This window comes from Sebastes fasciatus, chromosome 21, assembly GCF_043250625.1.
Source record: "Sebastes fasciatus isolate fSebFas1 chromosome 21, fSebFas1.pri, whole genome shotgun sequence".
Taxonomy (NCBI): domain Eukaryota; kingdom Metazoa; phylum Chordata; class Actinopteri; order Perciformes; family Sebastidae; genus Sebastes; species Sebastes fasciatus.
The window spans coordinates 16,921,132-16,941,469 of NC_133815.1; the positions used below are offsets into that span (position 1 = coordinate 16,921,132).

At 41.3% G+C, this 20,338-nt stretch overlaps 2 protein-coding genes across 2 annotated transcripts in view; one reads left to right on the forward strand and one right to left on the reverse strand.

The window, feature by feature from the left end:
* The first annotated feature begins 1,179 nt into the window (after nucleotides 1-1,179).
* On the forward strand, nucleotides 1,180-11,031 carry txndc5 (thioredoxin domain containing 5). The gene is made up of 10 exons (XM_074622553.1): nucleotides 1,180-1,523; nucleotides 3,746-3,898; nucleotides 4,400-4,505; nucleotides 4,607-4,703; nucleotides 5,570-5,685; nucleotides 6,684-6,770; nucleotides 7,127-7,285; nucleotides 8,054-8,136; nucleotides 8,274-8,403; nucleotides 8,865-11,031. Exons 1-10 carry the CDS (start codon nucleotides 1,333-1,335, stop codon nucleotides 8,985-8,987), a joined length of 1,245 nt encoding a protein of 414 aa, XP_074478654.1. The 5' UTR covers nucleotides 1,180-1,332; the 3' UTR covers nucleotides 8,988-11,031.
* The window catches only part of bmp6 (bone morphogenetic protein 6), a 52,286-nt gene continuing 42,804 nt past the window's right edge, over nucleotides 10,857-20,338 (reverse strand). Inside the window, exons 5-7 of the mRNA XM_074622554.1 lie at nucleotides 15,107-15,183; nucleotides 13,504-13,614; nucleotides 10,857-12,672 (exon numbers count right to left, since the gene is read on the reverse strand). Coding sequence (XP_074478655.1) covers nucleotides 12,523-12,672; nucleotides 13,504-13,614; nucleotides 15,107-15,183 — 338 coding nt within the window. The 3' untranslated portion in view covers nucleotides 10,857-12,522. The remainder of the gene's footprint in view (nucleotides 12,673-13,503; nucleotides 13,615-15,106; nucleotides 15,184-20,338) is intronic.

Consider the following 20,338-nt stretch of genomic DNA (forward strand, 5'->3'; position numbering starts at 1 on the left):
CAAAACAGTGTTGGCCGCGGTCGGAGGATGCGGGGGAGACCGTAGCTTTGGTCTCCAGGGCTGGAGTCTCTGCTGTACTCTGCTCCCCTGCCTGCTTGCCTTCACTCACACGCCGTTCTCGCTATTTCACTCCACTCTTACGTGCATGCGCGCACACTACACCCTGCAGAAGAGTTAGTTTAGCTCTGAGAATATCTAGTAAATGTACAGTGGATGTTTGTGCAGAAATAACTGCTGCAGCTCCTCCAGACCAACAGAGGTTTCCTGTGTCTTGTGAAGTGACGGGGCTCCGCAGCGAGAAACATTATCGTCTCCGACCAAAACTCCGGTGTCTCCCCTGTTCCCTTCGGCCACGGTCGGGAGGCTGAAGCAGGAAAAGCCAACACTAGGATCAGCAGTGATTCATGGAGAGACCTTCGTCTGGTCAGCTAACATTACTGCCAAGCAGGTCAAATATAGAGTGATATTGTGGTTTTAGCTGACGTGTGTCGCCACACTGTTTTGAGCGATGCTCGTTCATGTCTATGTAGAGCGAGCACAAGCACGAGCAACAGGACGTCGACTTTCGTTGACTGAGGTGTCGCTGTTAACAAGCATTTCTGATTCTTACAAACAGTTCCTTTAAGGGAACAGGCCTCTTACTTTTCAGTTCAGACTCATGGTTATTTCTGGCACTGAAAGCCACATAGCCTAGGGCTTTAGTTTTATGTAATATCTCAATAATAAGTCAAAGAAGTCCGTACAATTGTGCATACTGTCCTGTAATGAATACAGACACAAATAATGTGAATCGCAGAAATTTGAGAGATAAAACCTCTCGGTAATAACACTGCTTTGTTGCTGTACTGAGCTATTTAGGCCACATGTAGAGAAGGCAGAAAGACCCTGCATGCAACTCTGCAACAGTCCGTTTAAATAAATACCTTATGACTATTTCAGTCTATCATGCAAAACCATGGGACAAATGCATGCATGCATGCATACACCATTGTAGGAATAAAGCACTGTATCTTCTTTAGTTTTAGTGAGATACAGTATTTACGTCTCCCCTCCAGTAAAGTCGCTTTTAGGCTTCCATACTTCTTCAAAGAATGGCATGTGTTTGAACCTGTCAGCTTGTGCAAGAGTTGCAAAGCGCTTTCACAGGCTTTCACAGATCTACACAACATCCCGTTAGCATGCCCGTCCTGCAGAAACAGGACTCTCCATATACACGTGTCCCATCCACAGTTTGAGTCTGTCAGAGGGGGCGTGTGCACTGTAGAGAGTCGGTCTCTTCCAGCAGCAGCAGGGACACTGAGACACCCACTGAGAGAGAGACAGAGATTCACCATGGCCTCAGCACTGAGTTGCACACCCTTCTTTATGTTGTCTTTTATTTATTTCTCGTTACTGTTTACCAGCGTGTTTTGCGACACTGATGCAGAAGAAGAAGATGAGCACGCCAAGCACACGTACACGGTGGAGATGTTCAACGAGGCGGTGCCCACTGCTCCACACTTTGTCATGTTTTACGCCCCATGGTAAGTGTGAGCTAAGAGCTAAGTGTTAGCCAAGAGCTAAGTGTTAGCCAAGAGCTAAGTGTTAGCCAAGAGCTAAGTGTGAGCTAAGAGCTAGCTCAAAGTGTGTTTTCTCAGACGACGTTGAATAAATGGATTGGCAATAACCTTTGTCTTTTTTTACATCTCTCATATACACCAAAAAAATAGTAAAAAAGGTTTATGGAGAGATGTATTAGAGCTAACCGGCAAGTTAGCAACAAGCTAGTTAGCATCATGCTAGTTAGCATTAATGCTAGTTGGCTGCCTAGCAACGTTCTTTTAAACGACCGGCGTGGTTAGCTTAGCATGCTAGTTAGCTTAGCATGCTAGTTAGCTTAGCCAGCAAACAGTTATCCAACTGCACTTTCAGTGGAGCACTTTTCACAGGGGCCTTATAATGCTAGTACTTCACTAGCCGGTGACATTTAGTTTGCAAACTTTCTATTGAACGTTGAACTTTAATTTGAACACAGTTTGTGGTGTTATGCTGATGCTATTTGTGCAGAAACAGTCAGTCACAGTTCATGGTTGTAGTTGGGGTTGCTGTGCTGACGTGGCAGGCACTGATTGACTGATGCTGCATGTCAGAAGATAAGATCAGATGTTCAACTTGTCCCTTTGTTATGTCTCTGCTATAGTGTCCATTGTCTCCCATGGGTGTCTCTAGGATCAAATCTGGTATTTTTTTTACATGGGCTATGTAATATTAGAGTTGCATGCAGTGTCTTCTCCACATTTGGCCTAAATAGCTCAGTATAGCAACAAAGCAGTATTATCACCAAGAGGTTTCATCTCTCAAGTTTCTGCCACTGAGACTTTTCTTAGCTGGATTCACATTATGTGTGTCTGTATTCATTAGGGGACAGTATGCACAATTGTACAGACTACTTTTACTTATTATTATAAGCTGCTATATGAGTTTGCACTGAAATTCATTTTGCATCCATAGGCAGCTCAGTTTGAGAAAAAGTACACATACAATAGACATACTGTTACCATAGACAGACAGACAAGTAAGACCCATCAGACAAAAAACTAAACACATCACAATTATTCATACAAAACCCATTACAAAATTACCCTCTGTCCTCTGGATTTACATGTCTTTAGCAGCACATTCATTATTATTTAGCAACAAGATGGACTGATGGACAAAAGCGTTCTTTAGCCTGATGCGGTTAAATGTAGGGACTCTGAATCTCCTCTTGGAGGGCAGAAGTTGATGTTCCCCATTTAAAACATGTAAGGGATCAGACGAGATGCTGTTGGCAAGTCTGAGCATACTCTTGTTGTGAGCTGCTTGAAAGGAGGCTGTCAAAGGTTGGCCAATGATCTTCGCGCAGATTTTGATTCGGCTATAAAGTTTAATTTTAAGTTTTACAGATATACTACTGAGCTATGTGGCTTTCAGTGCCAGAAATAACCAAGAGTCTGAACTGAAAAGTGAGAGGCCTGTTCCCTTAATCTTTTTGATCATTCAGAGGAGAGTACAGTAGTGAGCCACTGTCCACATCATGGTATTTCTAAGAATGCAATGCCTCAGATACTCCACTATAAACCTTCATATCATCTTCATCAGCCCGTAATGCTTGTAATTCCACATTTCCTTTGTAAGTGTGGTCGGTTCAGATAAGTCGTGTGCAAATGATGGCTTCTAACCAGGATCAATACAGGCCCACTGTGTCCTGCACCATTGGCACTTGCCTGCCTGTGTCAGAGGCTTTTTGGCCTGTCGGTGAAAGAAATTGCTCTGATTGGCTGTTCATCTTTTACGAATCTGTGCACGAGAAGAGAAACAGAAGTGAGGAAAGCAAGCCAACAAGTAAAGTAAAGAGTGCACACACAGAAGGCTCTTCTAATTTTTCATCTTCATCTCATCTGATCAGTCTAATACATAATATATATTTTCATATTTTTGCTTGTATATCCGCCGTCCATGAATGACGAATACAGACTACTGCGACCTGCTGGTAGGTAGAGTTATTTAATCTCACGCAGACGCAGAATGTACGTGATAGTTGGCCGTCGGCTGTAGTCTTTGCGTTGTGTTCGAGTGCAACTTTCTGGCCTAGACACAGGTGACGTGAGGCGATGCTACAGTCGGCCTTCACCACCGCTAGTTCTTTGATGTTTGTTTGGTGCGTCTGGCCTTAAGAATACCTCGTGTTAGACACTGACTGTGTTTGTACCACTGTTGTGTCCAGGTGCGGCCATTGCCAGAGGTTACAGCCGGCATGGAATGAACTGGCAGAGAAATACAACAGCATGGACGAGCCCCCAGTGTATGTGGTAAAAGTTGACTGCGTTCCGAACACCAAGTTCTGCTCAAATGACCACGGGGTCAGAGGCTACCCCACGTAAGTATTCATCTCCCCAATTCTTGAATTCATCCATTCATATTAATCCTTTGGCATGTATTAGATCAGCCTAGATATTTCACATTTGTAGATCAACAAACTGAATCAAATCTCGTAATTGAATTGGCTGTTGCATGTAGGATAAAAAACAACTCTCACAACATACAAGTGAACAGTATTTTTCATGACTGATTGACAGAGAGGTGATATATTGGCCTGCATTTAGTTGAATATTCTGCCCATATCTTAATGACGTCCTCTTAAATCTTGGATGTTGCTGACTGCATGCTGTAGCTGCAAACACAGCAGTCACTGGATAATGATTGACAGAAGTTTTATTACCAAAAATGACAGGGTCCTAGAGCTTGTAAGGATGAGACTAGTTAGTAGTTGCATACGTCATTGAGTTTTAGTACACTTTTGTTGCAAAGCTTTAGACTTGAACCAAAAGTCGACCATGCCACAATTCATTAAATAAAAAAAGAAATGTGTTATCTCTAGGCTGAAGTTGTTTAGGCCAGACCAGGAGTCAGTTAAGTACGCGGGGCCCAGAGATCTACAGGCTCTGGAGACCTGGATGCTGAAGACAATCCAGGAGGAGCCTTCGGTGAGTTGTGTTCATTCAGTTAACATCTCATGTTTATAAACCCTTACAGTGCAAGAGCGGTGGTGTTCATAGCTGCTTGTTGTTGTTGTGTTGTCCTCCAGGAACCAGAGAGTGAACAGGAGCCTCCTAAAGCCCCAGAGCCCAAACAGGGCTTGTATGATCTCACTGCTCTCAACTTTAAGGCCCATATAGCCAAAGGTAAAGATCTAGTTGAACATATGCTGTTTAATGCTTTATGAAAGTGCTGTTGTACCACTTAACTAAGACAAATTAATAGATAATGTCATCTGGTGTATTTATGCAGCTGCATCCTGCCTGAAACAGATAACTCGTTTCTGTTTCGTCTCAAATTTTAAATGTCCTTTCAGTTTTCAACCACAATTAGTAGTGTTTTCTGAATCCCTCCTTAGAGAATGGAAACACCTCATTGCCGTGATTGACACAAGTGACATTTCAACGCGAGCACCTGTGCCACAATCCACAACGTCAGTCAACTCGAACCAACTGTATAACACTTGTCTGCTGTCACCTCACGTTTCTGGATTTTCAGACACTATAATCGTCTCGTTGAAATTGTGGCTCTTGAGCTCCGCTGAAGTCGAGTGTTTTGGTTTTGAAGAAAAATAAATGATTTCTTGTTTGGAGACGAAAAAAAGGCAGGATATGACGTAGGCATTTTTTTTTTTTTAAACAGTGTTTATAGGTCCCACCTTCACATCTTGGCAACAGAGCTCCAATAAACGTTGTGTAATTGGTTGCGTATAACCTCTGTATAAGAGGTGTATATTTTCATTTATAGCAGACTGGGTTGAGTTTGTTGTGGAATCTTTTTACATTGCTCCATCAAATCAAAAATCTGACAACACAAACTTGCTCAGCCTAGTACATAATTGTGCCCTTGTGTTTAATTATGTCCACGTAGAAATTGGTATACACTGCAAAGCATTTTACTTTATACTTATTCTATGTATTTTATGTTCTTTTTTCTTTCCATTTGTGTTTAATTTTCTTTTTGGTTATCTGCAGTTTCTTTTTCTAAAATGCCTTTCCCCCTCTTGCTACAGGTGCCCATTTTATTAAGTTCTTTGCCCCATGGTGCGGTCACTGCAAAGCCATCGCCCCAACCTGGGAACAGCTGGCCACCACCTTTGAGCACTCTGATGACGTCAAGATAGGAAAGGTGGGTCCCTCAGATTGTGTACAGTCTTCTCAGGTTCATGATCCAACTAGTCATACATCATTTTTTTTGTACCCATCCTGCAATATGAGCTGCCTTTGTGACACACCTTTGATAAACTGTTATTGCAGTGCTCCATTTGCTCCCATCATTGTTAAGTGAAGTTACTTTACACTACTGGCATGGCATCATTCTGTTACCCGTTTGACAGAACAGGATGCTGGTCACATGAGAAGCTACCCGTTTGCATACCGTGTTATTAAACACACACCTCTTAAGCAAATTTGCAGGGTTAGTGTTTGCATCGATGTTTCATTGTAGTTTAAAGTCCAAAGGCCCGCTGATCACAGCCTCATGAAACTATACAGCCACAAACTAGAGACCTAGAGCATTCAGAGGATGTTCTGAAAACTGTTCAGTAATCCCCTTATTGTCTATATACCTAAAGAAGGCATACATCCATCGGCAAAACATTTAATTGTTGCAGAAATTCCAAATGTCAAAGGTTTTGATACAAAATCACAGCATGGCTTTTTCTATGGTGTTTCTCAAGGTCTTTGTGTCTTATTGTGGCATTTTGGAGGGATTTTGATCATTTTGATCAATTCTCGAGTGGTAAAAAATAGTTGAATTTAGCACCAAATCTGTGTAACAAATTGTAACAACCCAAGAATTACTGCAAGAACGTATGAGACATAATAGAGCAAGGGAATGGCCATCATATACTCTATAATGTTCTAAACTCTTCTACACTCTCATAATTAATTTTAATCAATGAATTCATTTTTATTTCTAGTTTTTGACTAGAACAACTTGACACACAGTGCTGAGCTGCATCTCAAATTAATCTTCAGGTTTCCAGCTTTCAGATGATGTACACCCCTTCTATGTGACATTAACTGTTGACATGATATCTCCCCTAAAGACCCCATGTCCCCCACCTCTAACCCTCTTGGTATGTTAAGAGGTTAATAACACATGTCCATATATTTATGACCTAGGTGGACTGTACACAGCAGTATGAGGCGTGCTCTGAGAATGGCGTTCGGGGATATCCCACACTGCTCTTCTTCTACAATGGACAGAAGGTACGGAAGAAGTTTTTGACTGCTACAGACTTTCCATTCCAAATGATCTCTGCATGCGGAGCCTTTTGACACACTCTTTGGCCACAGCCTGCCTGCATCTGACCTGCTGCCACTGCGGCTGTCATGTTCTTTCTCCTCAACACCTTCTAAGATTTACTGCAAACCATAACAACCTCCATGACATTACATCATACTGGGATAATTAAATACATAAATATAAAAAAAAAACGGGCATGTTAATCACAACAGCCATCATACGATTACATTGGCACCGCTTCAGATCTGAGTTAAACAATGATTGAAAAGGTTAAGTAAGGTATTAATTCTAGTGTGTGTGTGTATGTGTCTTTTTGTAGATAGATCAGTACAAAGGAAAAAGAGACCTGGACTCCTTCAAAGACTTTGTGGACAGCCAGCTGAAGGCTGCCCTCGAGCAGGAGCAAGAAGAGAAACCAATTGAGGAAGAAAAAGCAAACGAGATTCCCACTGAAGAGCCGGTCAAAGAGGAGGTTAAGGTGAGTGTGAGCAACAAAAAGAAGAAAAGCCATACAAAATAAATATATGCTACAGGTGTTCATACGTTCAGAAACAATCTAAACATATTTTAAAATCAATTATTCAGTTGCTTTAATGTGTTGAAATTATTCTGAAAGGCTTTAGACACCTGACCATACTTAGAAAACTGGTCTGACTTTAACACGGTTTTAACAATACTATGTACTAAATGCTGGTATCCAACCAAGCTACTGAAGCGTTACTGGCCATATATTCTGCCTTTTTACATAATAACTACTAAAAATTACATTATTTATCAATCCAATAGTATGTTGAAAAAAAGATCATAGTATAGTATGTTGAAAAAATATATAAGTCATAGTTTTGTATGTCGAAAACATTAAAAAAAACAGTATAGTATGTTGAAAAATAAGTCATAGAATAGTATGTCGGAAAAAAGGTCATAGTATAGTATGTAGAAAAAATAAAATAAGTCATAGTATAGTATGTCGAAAACAAAAAAAACCATAGTATAGTATGTTGAAAAAAAGTCATTGTATAGTACGTCGGAAAAAATATAAGCCATAGTATAGTATGTCGAAATAAAAAAAAGCCATAGCATAGTATGTCGATAAATACCCATAGTATAATATGACAAAAAAAGACAAAGTATATTATATAAAAAAATAGAAAATAGTGAATAATAAGTTTTTCAAGCAGAAGGGCTCTTGTTTATGATCATCACAATTCAGCACAGTTTAATATCAGATTTTCTTTCCTCTATGCAGTCCAACGTGTTGGAACTCACAGAGACCAACTTTGACGAGACAGTGGCCAAGGGCTTGACCCTCATCAAATTCTACGCTCCATGGTAAGATCGTCGTTTTACTATTCTTTATCTTTAACGTCCTGTTTGAAGTAACACTGACTCTTAACTACCAAATGTCTAAATATGTCTGAGTCACTTTAAGTGATGTCATTCCTGTGTTATCCTGCTGTCAACTGTAGGTGTGGCCACTGTAAGAACCTCGTTCCAACATGGGAGGATCTCTCCCAGAAGGAGTTTCCTGGCCTCACTGACGTCAAGATAGCCAAAGTGGACTGCACTGTTGAGCGCACGCTCTGCAACAAGTACTCTGTAAGTACTGTATCTCTCACGCTACCCTTCTGTCAGCTTTTTTAATTTCCTCAAGATTAAGTGTTATACAGGATATAATAAAGCAAAAAATTGCGATTTTATCACAGAGCTATAAAACAATATGACTGATATGTACTTTAATTAGATGCTACAGACTGTAATCCTAAAGCAGATTTAGCACTGTCATGGGCAACAGTTCAGTTATCTTTCGGAAGACTTGATGATTCACTCTGATAAAATGTGCCCTTTTTTTGTGTTGTGTTAATATATTAAAGATATCTTCTCGTATAAAAAGTCACATCTCAAAGTCTGACTGCTTTTCCCACTGTCCGTTGAGTCAGCAACATATCTCAAAATCATGACTGTTTTCATGAAGTTTGGTGGACAGATGGGACATTAAATGGTTTTGAAAGATGACAAAGCACATGAAATAAGCCCCTTGTTCTTCCCTCTTCATTCAGGTTCGAGGTTACCCCACGTTGATCATCTTCAAGGCGGGGGAGCAGGGCGACGAGCATAACGGCGGGCGGGACCTGGAGAGCCTGCACAGCTTCGTGATGAGGCAGGCGAGAGACGAGCTGTAGAAAACAGTCAAGTCGGCGCTCAACTCTCCACCACTCTGCTCGTCCACACTGCATATCTGGCCAGTAGGACACCACTCTCTCTCTCCCACAGTAGCCAAACCTCTCTCTATCTTTCTCTCCACTCGGGTTCTCTTCAGACAGGAGTCGGCTAATGACGGACTGTTCTTTCTCCTGTGTTCAAGGACAGAATGATTCAGTAGAGTGTTTGGGATGTGAATGTATTTCTCATTGCTGTCGCCCAGAGAATACCATCGTATTGGTTGGGTCTGTAAATGAAGTTAATATGTCGGACAACCACTTTACAAGCACTGCTCTATCAATCAGAACCAGAATTCCTCACACAGATAAAAATGTCTTTTATCAAAAACTGGTAGCACTGAAGGACACATGTCCCAGTTTCTGCCTGTTCAAAAAAAAATTGTTTCTGATGAACTTCTGAAGCCATTTGACTTTTTTTAAATGCTTAATTTTATACACGGGATCTGTTGTTAAAATCACAAGCCATTACTGTTACGGTACTGTGAGTCAAAAAAGTTTGTAAAGTTTGTGTCACCCACATGTGAAGTCGAGTGTTAAGTTGATGGGTACTTCCTTTCCATGCCAGAGTGACTTAACTCTCAGGGAAAACGCCCCGCAGACTAGGAGAAGTTGTGATGGATGGCGATTGTTATCACAGGTCTGATCATGGCACTGTTTTCTCTTAATGATGAGGATTTTTAGAACAAAGTGAATTAAAAGTCATCATCTCAATTCATTTTCGGACTCCTGTGATCTCAATGAGCCATCCCTCTCTACTCCTCTTAGCATTCAGGGTCTCAGGCCTGGACCATGTTGCCCCCATATCTCCATTACTGACCATCTGTAGACTTCTCGTCATTGCATCCTACAAATGTAGTACAAAAGGTGTGAATGTAATGTTTTTTTTCTGGTATATCTCTCAGGCTAGGCCCAGTGTTCAAAGAATTTGGGAACCAGTAGGTGGAGCAGGAGACGACAGTTGGGTCACTTGGTATTGAGAGTAAAAACATGCAGCAGAAGTTCAGGATCTTTTTGCATGAGAAATTGAGCTCCACTTCAGCTTTTACAATCTTACTTCTGTGGTTGGACATTTTTTTTGTAATTCTGCTTGTGAGGTTGGAACTGAAACGAACATCCACTGCAGCTCAGGGTCAGGTGGGCTAGCTAGCATCATATCACCTTTCTGATTTATGATTGTGATCTATACTTACCTTCGTGGTTGTACTAGCTGCATCTGCATGGGTCTATAGAATTCACTTTTCCTGCTCCCAAATAATGTTTCTAGATGTCAATTTTCTGACTATGGAAAATCATGCTATGAAGCCAGCATCTCAAGGCACCCAAATCTATGGACTGAATAGATGAATTGGTTTAACTCTGCTGCATGGATAGTGGGGGTGATCTGGTTGTAAGATACAGCTGCAGTCTCACTAACCAGTAACATGATCTGGAAAAAGAAGCATCCTTTATCGATTGCAACCAAAAATAAACCATAACTTGTCTGGTTTTAACTTTCTAAACACTGGTGATTGTTTAAACTGAAAGTCTGCTCTATCATAACCATCAACCTACAAATCCAACCTGTACAGAAGGTTAATCGGTGTTTGAAGATTCAACAGTCGCAGGCCAAGAAAGTCATCTGTCACAGACCTGGTTCTAACAGCATTTCCAGTTTCTTTTCAGCGCACTTTTCTGTGACTAACTGTGACTTCACCCACCTGTTAAGCCATGCCCATTACACTCCAAAATGCTCTTTGACCCATGTTATGTGAAAAATATATGCAGCATGATGCAGGGCACCTTTTTATTGTCTTAACCCAGGTACACAAAACAGTAAGAGAGACGCAGCAGTTTTGTCAGTAAAAGTTTTTATGGATAGCACATGGTCTAAGGAACTCCAGTGACAGAAGTATTTTTTTCCTTGTGAGTCATGGGTTGTGCACTACCCATGGATTTTGTACAAAAAAAGTGAATAATGGCAAGTTGTAACATGAGATTTCATAATAAAAAGATTTTTCAAAAATAAGTTTGTATTTTCATTTTGTCCTTGCATCTGTCTCTGTTAATAAGGTATGTGATTTTTTTCTTTTTAATAAAAGGTGCAATAAATAAGCTGAGAATGTACAAGTATTTACAAAAAAAAAACAGTCTAAACATGATCACAAATGTAAACAGCAGCTTACCAGAGGTATATTTTGTAATTTATGATTGGTTAGGCACGTAAGGTATTTTGATTCTTATTAGTTTTTCATTAAAATATGTTCTCTAAAAAAAAAAAACCTCCATGTCATTCAAAGCTCACAGTAACTTGTTCAATTGGAAAGACGTTGCCACTGGACACAAATCTCGACACAATTTTTACCCTCGGCGTTGAAAAAGCAAAAGGGCTAATTTCAGAAAAGCTGGCACTGGACGCCGTTCTGCCGGCTGTTTTTGACTCGCTAAATGTTTTTCCACAATCTCTTGATGGGTTGTCAGGGGTGGAAGCGTTTGTTAACTTTGCGAGTGCAGCAACATGGAAATGGCCATTTGCGGTATGTCGGAGGGATAAGGCTGTATTCTTCGTTTCTTTGGAGAAAAACATCAGTTTAGCCACAACATGCATCATGTTGAACCAGCCTGGTGAATCGCAGCTCAGCGTGAGCCCGGCAAATATTGACACGGAGGGGATATTTGGAGCAGCGCGCTACTAAAATAGCCTGCGGTCACTTTGGTTCAGTCCATATTATATTTTAGGAGGGCAAATATGGCTTAAGAAGAAAATACATTGGGAGAGAGAGGAAGGAAATATGAATCTACTGACTCCAATGTATCATTTAGTATTAGATTGTTTGAGTTAGCTCTGAAAAGGAAACTTGAGTTTGTACTTTCCCATCTCACTCAAACCATTTATACACTTGTCATTTGACCAGGTGGTGTCACTGAGTCAACTCTCCAGGGGTCACGCTCTGTTGGAGAAGTTGTTCATTAAGTAATTATTCGAGCCCCACTCTGAGAACTGATCCACCGTGTTCATTGTCGGAGAGGAGAAGGGAAAGAAAGCAGCACTCGGACTGGTCCCACAACAGTTCAGTTGCCCTCTCCCTCTCAGCGAGGGAGAAGGTGCAGTAGCCTCTTCGGCGTTCATACACACACTTCCATAAACACATAATATACAAACTGAAACACTCCAACCTCCACACACACACATTCACTCAGTTGCAGACCCATGAAGTGAAGACTCCACAGCTAATAGAGAAGGTGATTGACTACTTGGTGGCTCAACACTGTAGGGTGAAGTTGCCTATAGATGACACCCATAATAGTCCTCTCTTCGTTTGATGAATGGATGGATGTTTTAAATTATCTTTCAGGGTTGGACATTCCTTGCAGGCTGAGGTTATGGGCAGGAAAGCTGGTGTCTAGTTGAGGTCAACAACATCCAGGAGTCACTTGGTGCCGTTGCAGCCCTTTGCCAACTCAACTTTTAATCACTCATTATTAGCCCTCGATGTCGATGTCGATGTCGGTGTCAGTGTCAGTGGCAGCCGCAGGCCCGTACCACCATGTTCTTGTATTTCTTCAGGATGACGTTGGAGTTGTCGTCGAAGTAGAGCACTGAGATGGCGTGGAGCTTGGTGGGGGCACAGCATGGCTTTGGTACGTTCTCTGGGTTCATCAGGTGCACCTGAAAATCAAATTAGATTCTTTAAGCCCCTTTCAGCGCCAATCTGCATTTGGCAGAAAATTAAACTAGTTTTTCAAAAAAAGATAAGAGAGCAACTATAATGCAACTCAATAGTGTCAAAAGTCATAGAATATTATGTAATAAAAAAATCACAAGTCATAGTATAGTATGTCGAAAAAAGTCATAGTATAGTGTGTTGAAAAAAATCGTAGTATAATATATCGAAAAAACGTCATAGTATAGTATGTCGAAAAATAGTCAATAAAAAAGTCATAGTATAGTATGTCAAAATGATGTCATAGTATAGTATGACACTAAAAGTCATAGTATAGTACTGTATGTCATAAAAAAATGTCATAGTATAGTATGTCACTAAAAGTCATAGTATAGTATTCCATAAACAGTCATTAAAAAGTCATAGTATAGTATGTCAAAAAGGAGTCAAAATATAGTATGTGGGAAAAAAGGCATAGTATGTCATAAAAAAATGTCATATATAGTATGCCATATACAGTCATAGTATAATATGTCGCAAAAAAAGGTCATGGTATAGTATATCCTAAAAAAAATCATAAAAAAGTCATAGCATAGTATGTAGTATAATAGTATAGTATAATAGTATGCCATAAAAAAGTCATAGTATAGTATGCAGAATTGCCACCTCGCGATTGTATGCCTCCACCAACTAATCAAGTTTACATCTATGTCTGTCCAAAATGTCATCACTTCATCATTTTATCCTCTCAGCCATTTGTGTGAAATTGTCATAATTAAAATTAAATGTGTTTAAAATATACTGAGCATGATACACTCCTGTGGGGTTGGCCTTACCAGGGTCTGTACAATGGCGTGGTTGGTGGCGTTCATGTGGGCATTAAGCGGGAAGGAGCACTCTCCATCACAGTAGTTGGCTGCGTAGCCTTCAGGAGCAATGATCCAGTCCTTAGAGAAACACATTACAGTAAACGTTAAAAGCAGCACAGTCAGAGCAGATGAAATCAATCAAATCGAGTCAATGAAACATCCTAACATATCAATGCCTACTGTGTTAGAGAGGTGAGACTATGTCTTTGTTTTGAAACACTAGAAAGGTCAGTTCTGGCTTTATAATTCCACAAAACTAATGTTCTTATTTTGCAGCATTGCCCTGTAACAGAAGCCCACCTGACTCCTGTTGTTTAAATTCTGTGTTAATCTCGTCTTTGAGGACGTCCCTGCTCAAACACTCCTGTCTGTGGAATCGCTCACGGAAGCAATACTTCTCCCCGTCCTTCCTTCCTTCCTCTCTGCGTCTTACTGTTTTTCGCTCCGACAAATTCTCTGCATGTTTTACCTCTTTCTAACTTGTTTTTGTGTTTTTTATCTAGTGTACCTTCCTGTCGGTGTTAATAATCTCTCTGTCTTTCTCTTCTGTGTCTGTCCAGCTCCATTACTGCATGTGTGTGCGTGTGTGTGTATGTGTGTGTGTGTGTGTGTGTGTGTGTGTGTGTGTTGGCAGTCTCCCTCTAGATGTCAGTGCTGTGTTAACAGCTCACAGCTTGTTTGGAAGGATGTACGTAACTCCTGCCCTTCTGTTTCTTCCTTAGTCTGTCTCCTTGTAAACACACACACATACACACAGCCTTCAGTCTACTCCCACCAAGCAACGTTAACTGACGTCTTCTCTTTTGACCACCCTTGCTTGGCAGTACTAGTTCCATATCAGCCTGGTGTTTATAATGTGAGTTATAAACAGTAGAATATTAGAAAGCGGAGATTTTAAGTAAGCAACTATTAAGACACCTGTCTCGAGGTAGCTACTTGATATACCAGCTGGAGGAAAAGTTATTGACACTTATTGTTGGTAACCGTCTAAAATAACTCAGTCCTGAATCTTAATGACTATTGCACATTGAAGAAGACATAGCCCAAACATCTGCGCATTTTACTCCCTCGTGTTAATCCTGCAAACCTTTTTGTGTGCCTGCTAGATTTGTATTTATGTATCGACAGAGACTTGATTATGCAAGAGATCCACAACCGTCCCTATTATGTGTAGATTTACATCCAATATTGTGTGTTTATGGATCCTCAGTGAACCAAATTCCATATTTAAAAGGTCCAGTGTGTGGGATGTGGCGGTAACTAGCGGTGAGGTGAGGAGATTGTAAGCCAAAAGAAGCCTCTCCCGTGTGCCAAGCGTGTTGGAGAGCTACGGTGGCCGACGCAAAAATGCGAATGACCCTCTCTAGAGCCATCTGGAGCAGAGCCAGTGCATACAGTGTGTGTGTGTGTACATGGGAAGTGAGTGGTGAAGCGAGAGAGAGAAAGTGGCGGCAACTGGAGCGAGTAACGTTATCGACTCCAGCCCAATCACTACTACCTTACCTGTTCATCACACATGTGTATGTATTAAGACTTGTTTGGATGTATTGAATAAGAAAACGTTGTCTACCTGCCAGCCCAGCTCTCTGAAGCTGACGTACAGCTCGTGTCTTCTGCACGCCGTCTTCTGATCGCTGCTGTTGTAATCTGCAACAGAAGAAACAGAAATCATCAGGAAACAGGACCTTGCACACATACTTCATGTATATTTGCCCCAAATAAGAGAGGGCGGTTAGATCCGTTGTGACATTTGTAACGTCTATATTATGTTGTTCACGTCTTTCTAGTTGTCCAACATGACTAAATGTGTCCCACTACATGACTGATGGGATGGTAAAACACAGTCAGCTAAAACCCTTCCCTGGGTAAATGACTCCCAATTAAACCTCATGAAAGTGACTCATGACATTCAGAATCTGAGAGTAGAAGAACAACACAATACGCCTCATGTAATGCACTGGGTGGAGACGCATGCGAGGGCGTAGGCCAGAGCACAGGCACAAATGCTCGGTCACTGCGCTGTACGTGCTTCACATTCATCTGCTGTTTAATTCGTTTGAACGCACGCCTAATTGAATTCATCAGCATTCAAATATTACTTGGCGCGAGCAGCGAGTGGTGACATGGTGACAAGCGTGTTTATGGACTCTCCTGCCCTTGCGGTTCGTTCTTAATTATCTCTGTTCCATTCTGCAGTGGCGGGGCAGACGGCTGCAGACAGTCCCAGCCAGGTATAGGTTTGGTTTTTCACAGTCGAGGAGGTCATTGCTGGCATCGGTCGCCACGCTGAAGTCAAGACGGTGACACTGACTTTCCACTGACGCCCTCTTTCTCTCTCTCGTTCCACTCTCCCTGTCTCGCCTCATTGATTTTATTGTTGTGATTATTTTTTTTCTTCACAGACCTCCCAGAGAAAGACAATGAGAGGGGAAAAATGCAAGCTATGGCGACGGTTAAGAGTCCTGTATTTTCTAAAGAGCTTCATCCAGATGATCCAAGTGGTAGCAGTTGTCACTTCAAATCCACCCGAACATATAAGCAAACTGAGCTCGGCTTCTTGGTGGCCCTACAATGTCTTAAGCCAGTGGTTCCCAACCTGGGGTCCGGGACACCCTTTGGGAGGTGCCAGGATTTGTTTGCTAGGAGGTTGTCAAAATTAGATTTGCACATGTATAACATATAAAAGATGTATTTTTTGCTGCTTAGTTGGTCACATTCTGTTTAAACCCGGTATTTCTGCACAGTTACAGATAAAGATTAGGCTAATATCATTAGTAGTATACTATTTGTAGAATTAGATTCTAGTGGCGGCTGCATAGGATTGTTTCCGACTCCCGTGACACAAACATTTCCAACAACTCCAGAGTGTTGTAAAGTCCAAAAGTAAAAAATTATTGGAAAAAGATTGATGTAGTCATTTCCAAAATCTGCATTTTTATCTAATGAAATATCCATATTTGTTGGTGTTTAGCTGATGATTTATATTCATTAAAGAAAGTTGATTTAATAAAAAAATTATTTATATTATTCTATTTTATTTAATCCTCATTATAATTAATGACGTCAGGGGGCTCAGCTTTTCTTAGATACAAGCAGGAGGGGCTTCGAGAAAACTAGGTTGGGAATCAGTGCCTTAAGCAACACTTCAGCCTGAAGCCTGCAAGTGATTTTAATTGCAGTTGGTTGTTGGTCTGCACATTCTCACATTGCAAAGTTAATTATAAAACTGTTAACCAACTGTTTTGGCCCGAAAACTTTCTAGTGGTTGCCTATTTTTACAATACTGGTTTCTGACTCCATGTTTAGCCTTGTAGAGTTAGTGCTGGGGATATTTAGGCTGCAATAACTTATTCCATATTCCAAGAAAAAAAAACAATTTACAGCTTTGTGTTTATCTGCAACTGGCTCTCACATTCAAAAACGGTCATTTGTTAGTTTTTCAGATTTGCTCATTGCAACGTCAGCCTGTTTGGTGGCCACTTATCCTGTCATGCCATGCAAACATGGCTATTTGGTTCTCATGGGCAATAAATAAGAGATGATCTGTTTGCCTAAAGAAATGCACTTAACTGCAGTTGTGGCATTTACAAGAAACAATTGCCATATGATATATAGGTGAGTGTGCGTGTGTCTGTGTGTGTGTGTGTGTCAGAGAAAAAAGAGAGGGAGTGAGTCAGACTGCAGACGGGGCTTTGTCACTCAGTCACAGCCACTCACCTCACTTACTCACCAACAGCAGCCTTGTTTAGTCAGCTGGAGTTGGAGGGAGACACACACACACACCTCAATTATGTAAGGGTCATTGATGTTGGGTCCTTGCATCTCTGCGTCTATCATTCATTACCACTGGCACTTACTGTTCATACACAAATACACACAGTCACACTCACAAATGACCTGATGTTTATCTGTTTAACAGCCAAATCCACTTAGCCACTCGTTAAAAAACGAAGAGTTGTAATTTAAATTCACCAGCGCTCGCTAGTTGCATTAACATTTCATCATCACATCAAATTTCATTTTTGAACAGACGCACTGACCGCACTGCCCAGACTTGTGACTTGTGTGTTTTAGCTGGACTTGCCTCAAGTAAGAAAAAGAGAACCGACAGACAGAGAGAGAGAGAGAGAGAGAGGGAGGGAAGGAGAGCAAGTTGGATTTGTCACTTGGATTCATGTCAGCTTGAAATAAATGAGGAGAGAGAGAGAAAGAGAAAAGTGACAGAGAAACGCTGCCTGAGTTCAGTTTCTACCATCTGCACTGAAACTGTGCAGGTGTCCTAATAACAATAGCTTCTTTTTATTGCAGCAGAACATGAATATGTCATCTGATTAGGCGGGTTAATTCTGTAACAGAAAGGAAATGGAAGGTGAGGCTGGTCACGACGGACGGCGGCGGGGTGAGGTCAAACGGTCATCCGTAACCATCAAACACAGTCAGGTGTTTCCCCAGTTTACGGTTCCTTCCTCTCCAATAGGAAGGGCAGTTTCACAGGGTGTCTGCTAATGTGGAAATACAGAGTTTATATGCGTGTGTCTGCATTCAGGCACGCATGTTTGGCTCTGCCTGTGTGTAGATGATACACATGGATGCCGGGGGTCACATGTGCTCGTCCTGCCTCCCCTGTGGACAGACTGATCTGCCAGAGTCTTCAACAACACAGAGTATTCGGATTTAACTGATTTACTATATGGAGACCTTCACAAATGAGGAAACAGGCTGGTCCTAGACCAGCTGCTGTAGGATTGTACTGATTTTTTCCTATAATTAATACAAACTTGTTTTTTGTCCCTTGCATTGTAAGGCACATTTTGCAGTGTGTACAGTGTTTATATACAGGAAACATCCAAGGACAGAGGAAAAGTGCCATTGTAAGGAGTAAGCTGATTGGCTAAGTGACTTGGCTGACCTGATGTGAACCTGAGGTGATGTTTATAGAAAGAGGAATTGACACATTACAGTATAATAGGACGTTCACACGGTTAATGTGTAGAGATTTATGAGCGGTATTGGTATATGGATCGCTGGGGCTTTAAAAACTTTGAGCTTTCTATGCCAGTCAACATGTCTCTGTAAATAACTATGTTATACCTGTAGTCAATGCTTCGAAACACTGACATATACGCATGGCTCAAACTACACACACTTATATATTATACACACACACTCACCCCCTCCTTCATCCAGGTTTAGTTTATGGTGCGTGACATTCAGCTTCGGGTCAAATCACAAGCCCAGGGTGGAGGGGTGAATGAAGCTGCCTGCGCCATAGTCAGACTTCTACACCGGTAGCCATTAATAAGGTTCCTCATGGGGGTTTCTATGGTTGCAAGCAGGGTGGCAAAATCTCATCATCTCACTTGATTTCTTTCTCTAGACTCCAGTCTGCACACAGCTCCTTGTTACTACTGTATCAAAGTAATTACTATTAGTGCACATTGTGCATGGTTGGATATGGATGGAGATATTGACGTATTATCAGCTGATGTAATTCCTTTAATTTAGTCAAAATCTTCTTAAACTCATTATATTGAACTGGATGTGGATATCAACACGCATTAAAAGAATATCTTGCTTTGCCGTATGCTGTACAGCAACATATTCCCTTTTCCTCTCTCTCACACGCGCGCACACACTAATTTTCCTTGCACCTCTTGGCCTTCAAAGCCATCTGCATTTACAGTCTGTGGGGCTCTTTAAGAGGAATAAAGCTGATATTTACTGTGGGCTTTCATTGAGTGTAAAGGCCCAGATTTGTGGTGCCCATAAACCACATCTCCCCTTCCTGCCTGTAAAAAGTTAATGCCACACAGCTACCGCTGAGCACCGGCTCCCATGAGCCTTCCATTCATTTCTTTTTTCCTTTTCCTTGACAGAGAGCAGAGGTGAGAAGGACAACGAGAAAAACTTACTCTACATATTATACTCATTGTACTAATTTGTATACTTCTATTACTAATTAAAAGTCTGTGCTTACTGCACTAGAGGGTATTTGTGAGTAGTCCAGTAGGTTTTATATTGGAGTAGTAGGTCTGCACAACAAATACACAACATAGTTCAGATGAGTCTATTATTCAGTAATGGAATAGTTTGACATTTTGGGAAATATGCTTACTTGATACCACTCTTGTGTCTGTATGCTAAATATGAAGCTACAGCTAGCAAGTGGTTAGCATAGCTTAGCATAAAGACAGGAAATGTGGAAACATAGGAAGCGGGTCCTCTTCACGGAGTCCGCCGTGTTGCGCCCAAAACGAACAAACTAAACACTGGCTCTGGAGAGTGCCTTTTCGCGTTTTTACGTTACCTGAAGGCCACCGTAGTTCTCCGACACGCTCGTGAAACTGCGGTAACGTGAGCCGCAGAGTGCAAAACCGTGGTACCGTCAGCCACCGTCTGACTTCCGTTGCTCCTAAAGTAGTGTTATTATGGTAAGGACGGCCTCTGAGCGAGGCGAATAGAGTTACCACGGTTTTTGCACTCGGCAGCTCACGTTATCGCAGTCTTGGAAAGAGAGGAGTGAGCGGAGGGTGACTCAGTTGGTTGCAATCTGCAACCACACCACTATATCCAACCAAATCCTACACACTGGTCCTTTAAATCAAAAACCAAGTGTAAAAACAACAGCTAAGATAACCAGCTGCTGGCTGTAGCGTCATGATTAACGGACAGACATGAGTGGTATCAATCTTATCCAACTCTCGACAAGAAAGTGAATAAGCATATTTTCTAAAATATCAAATATTTCCTTGAAAGCATCGGCAGCACCAAAAGAACCAAACCATGACCTCTAGTTTCACCA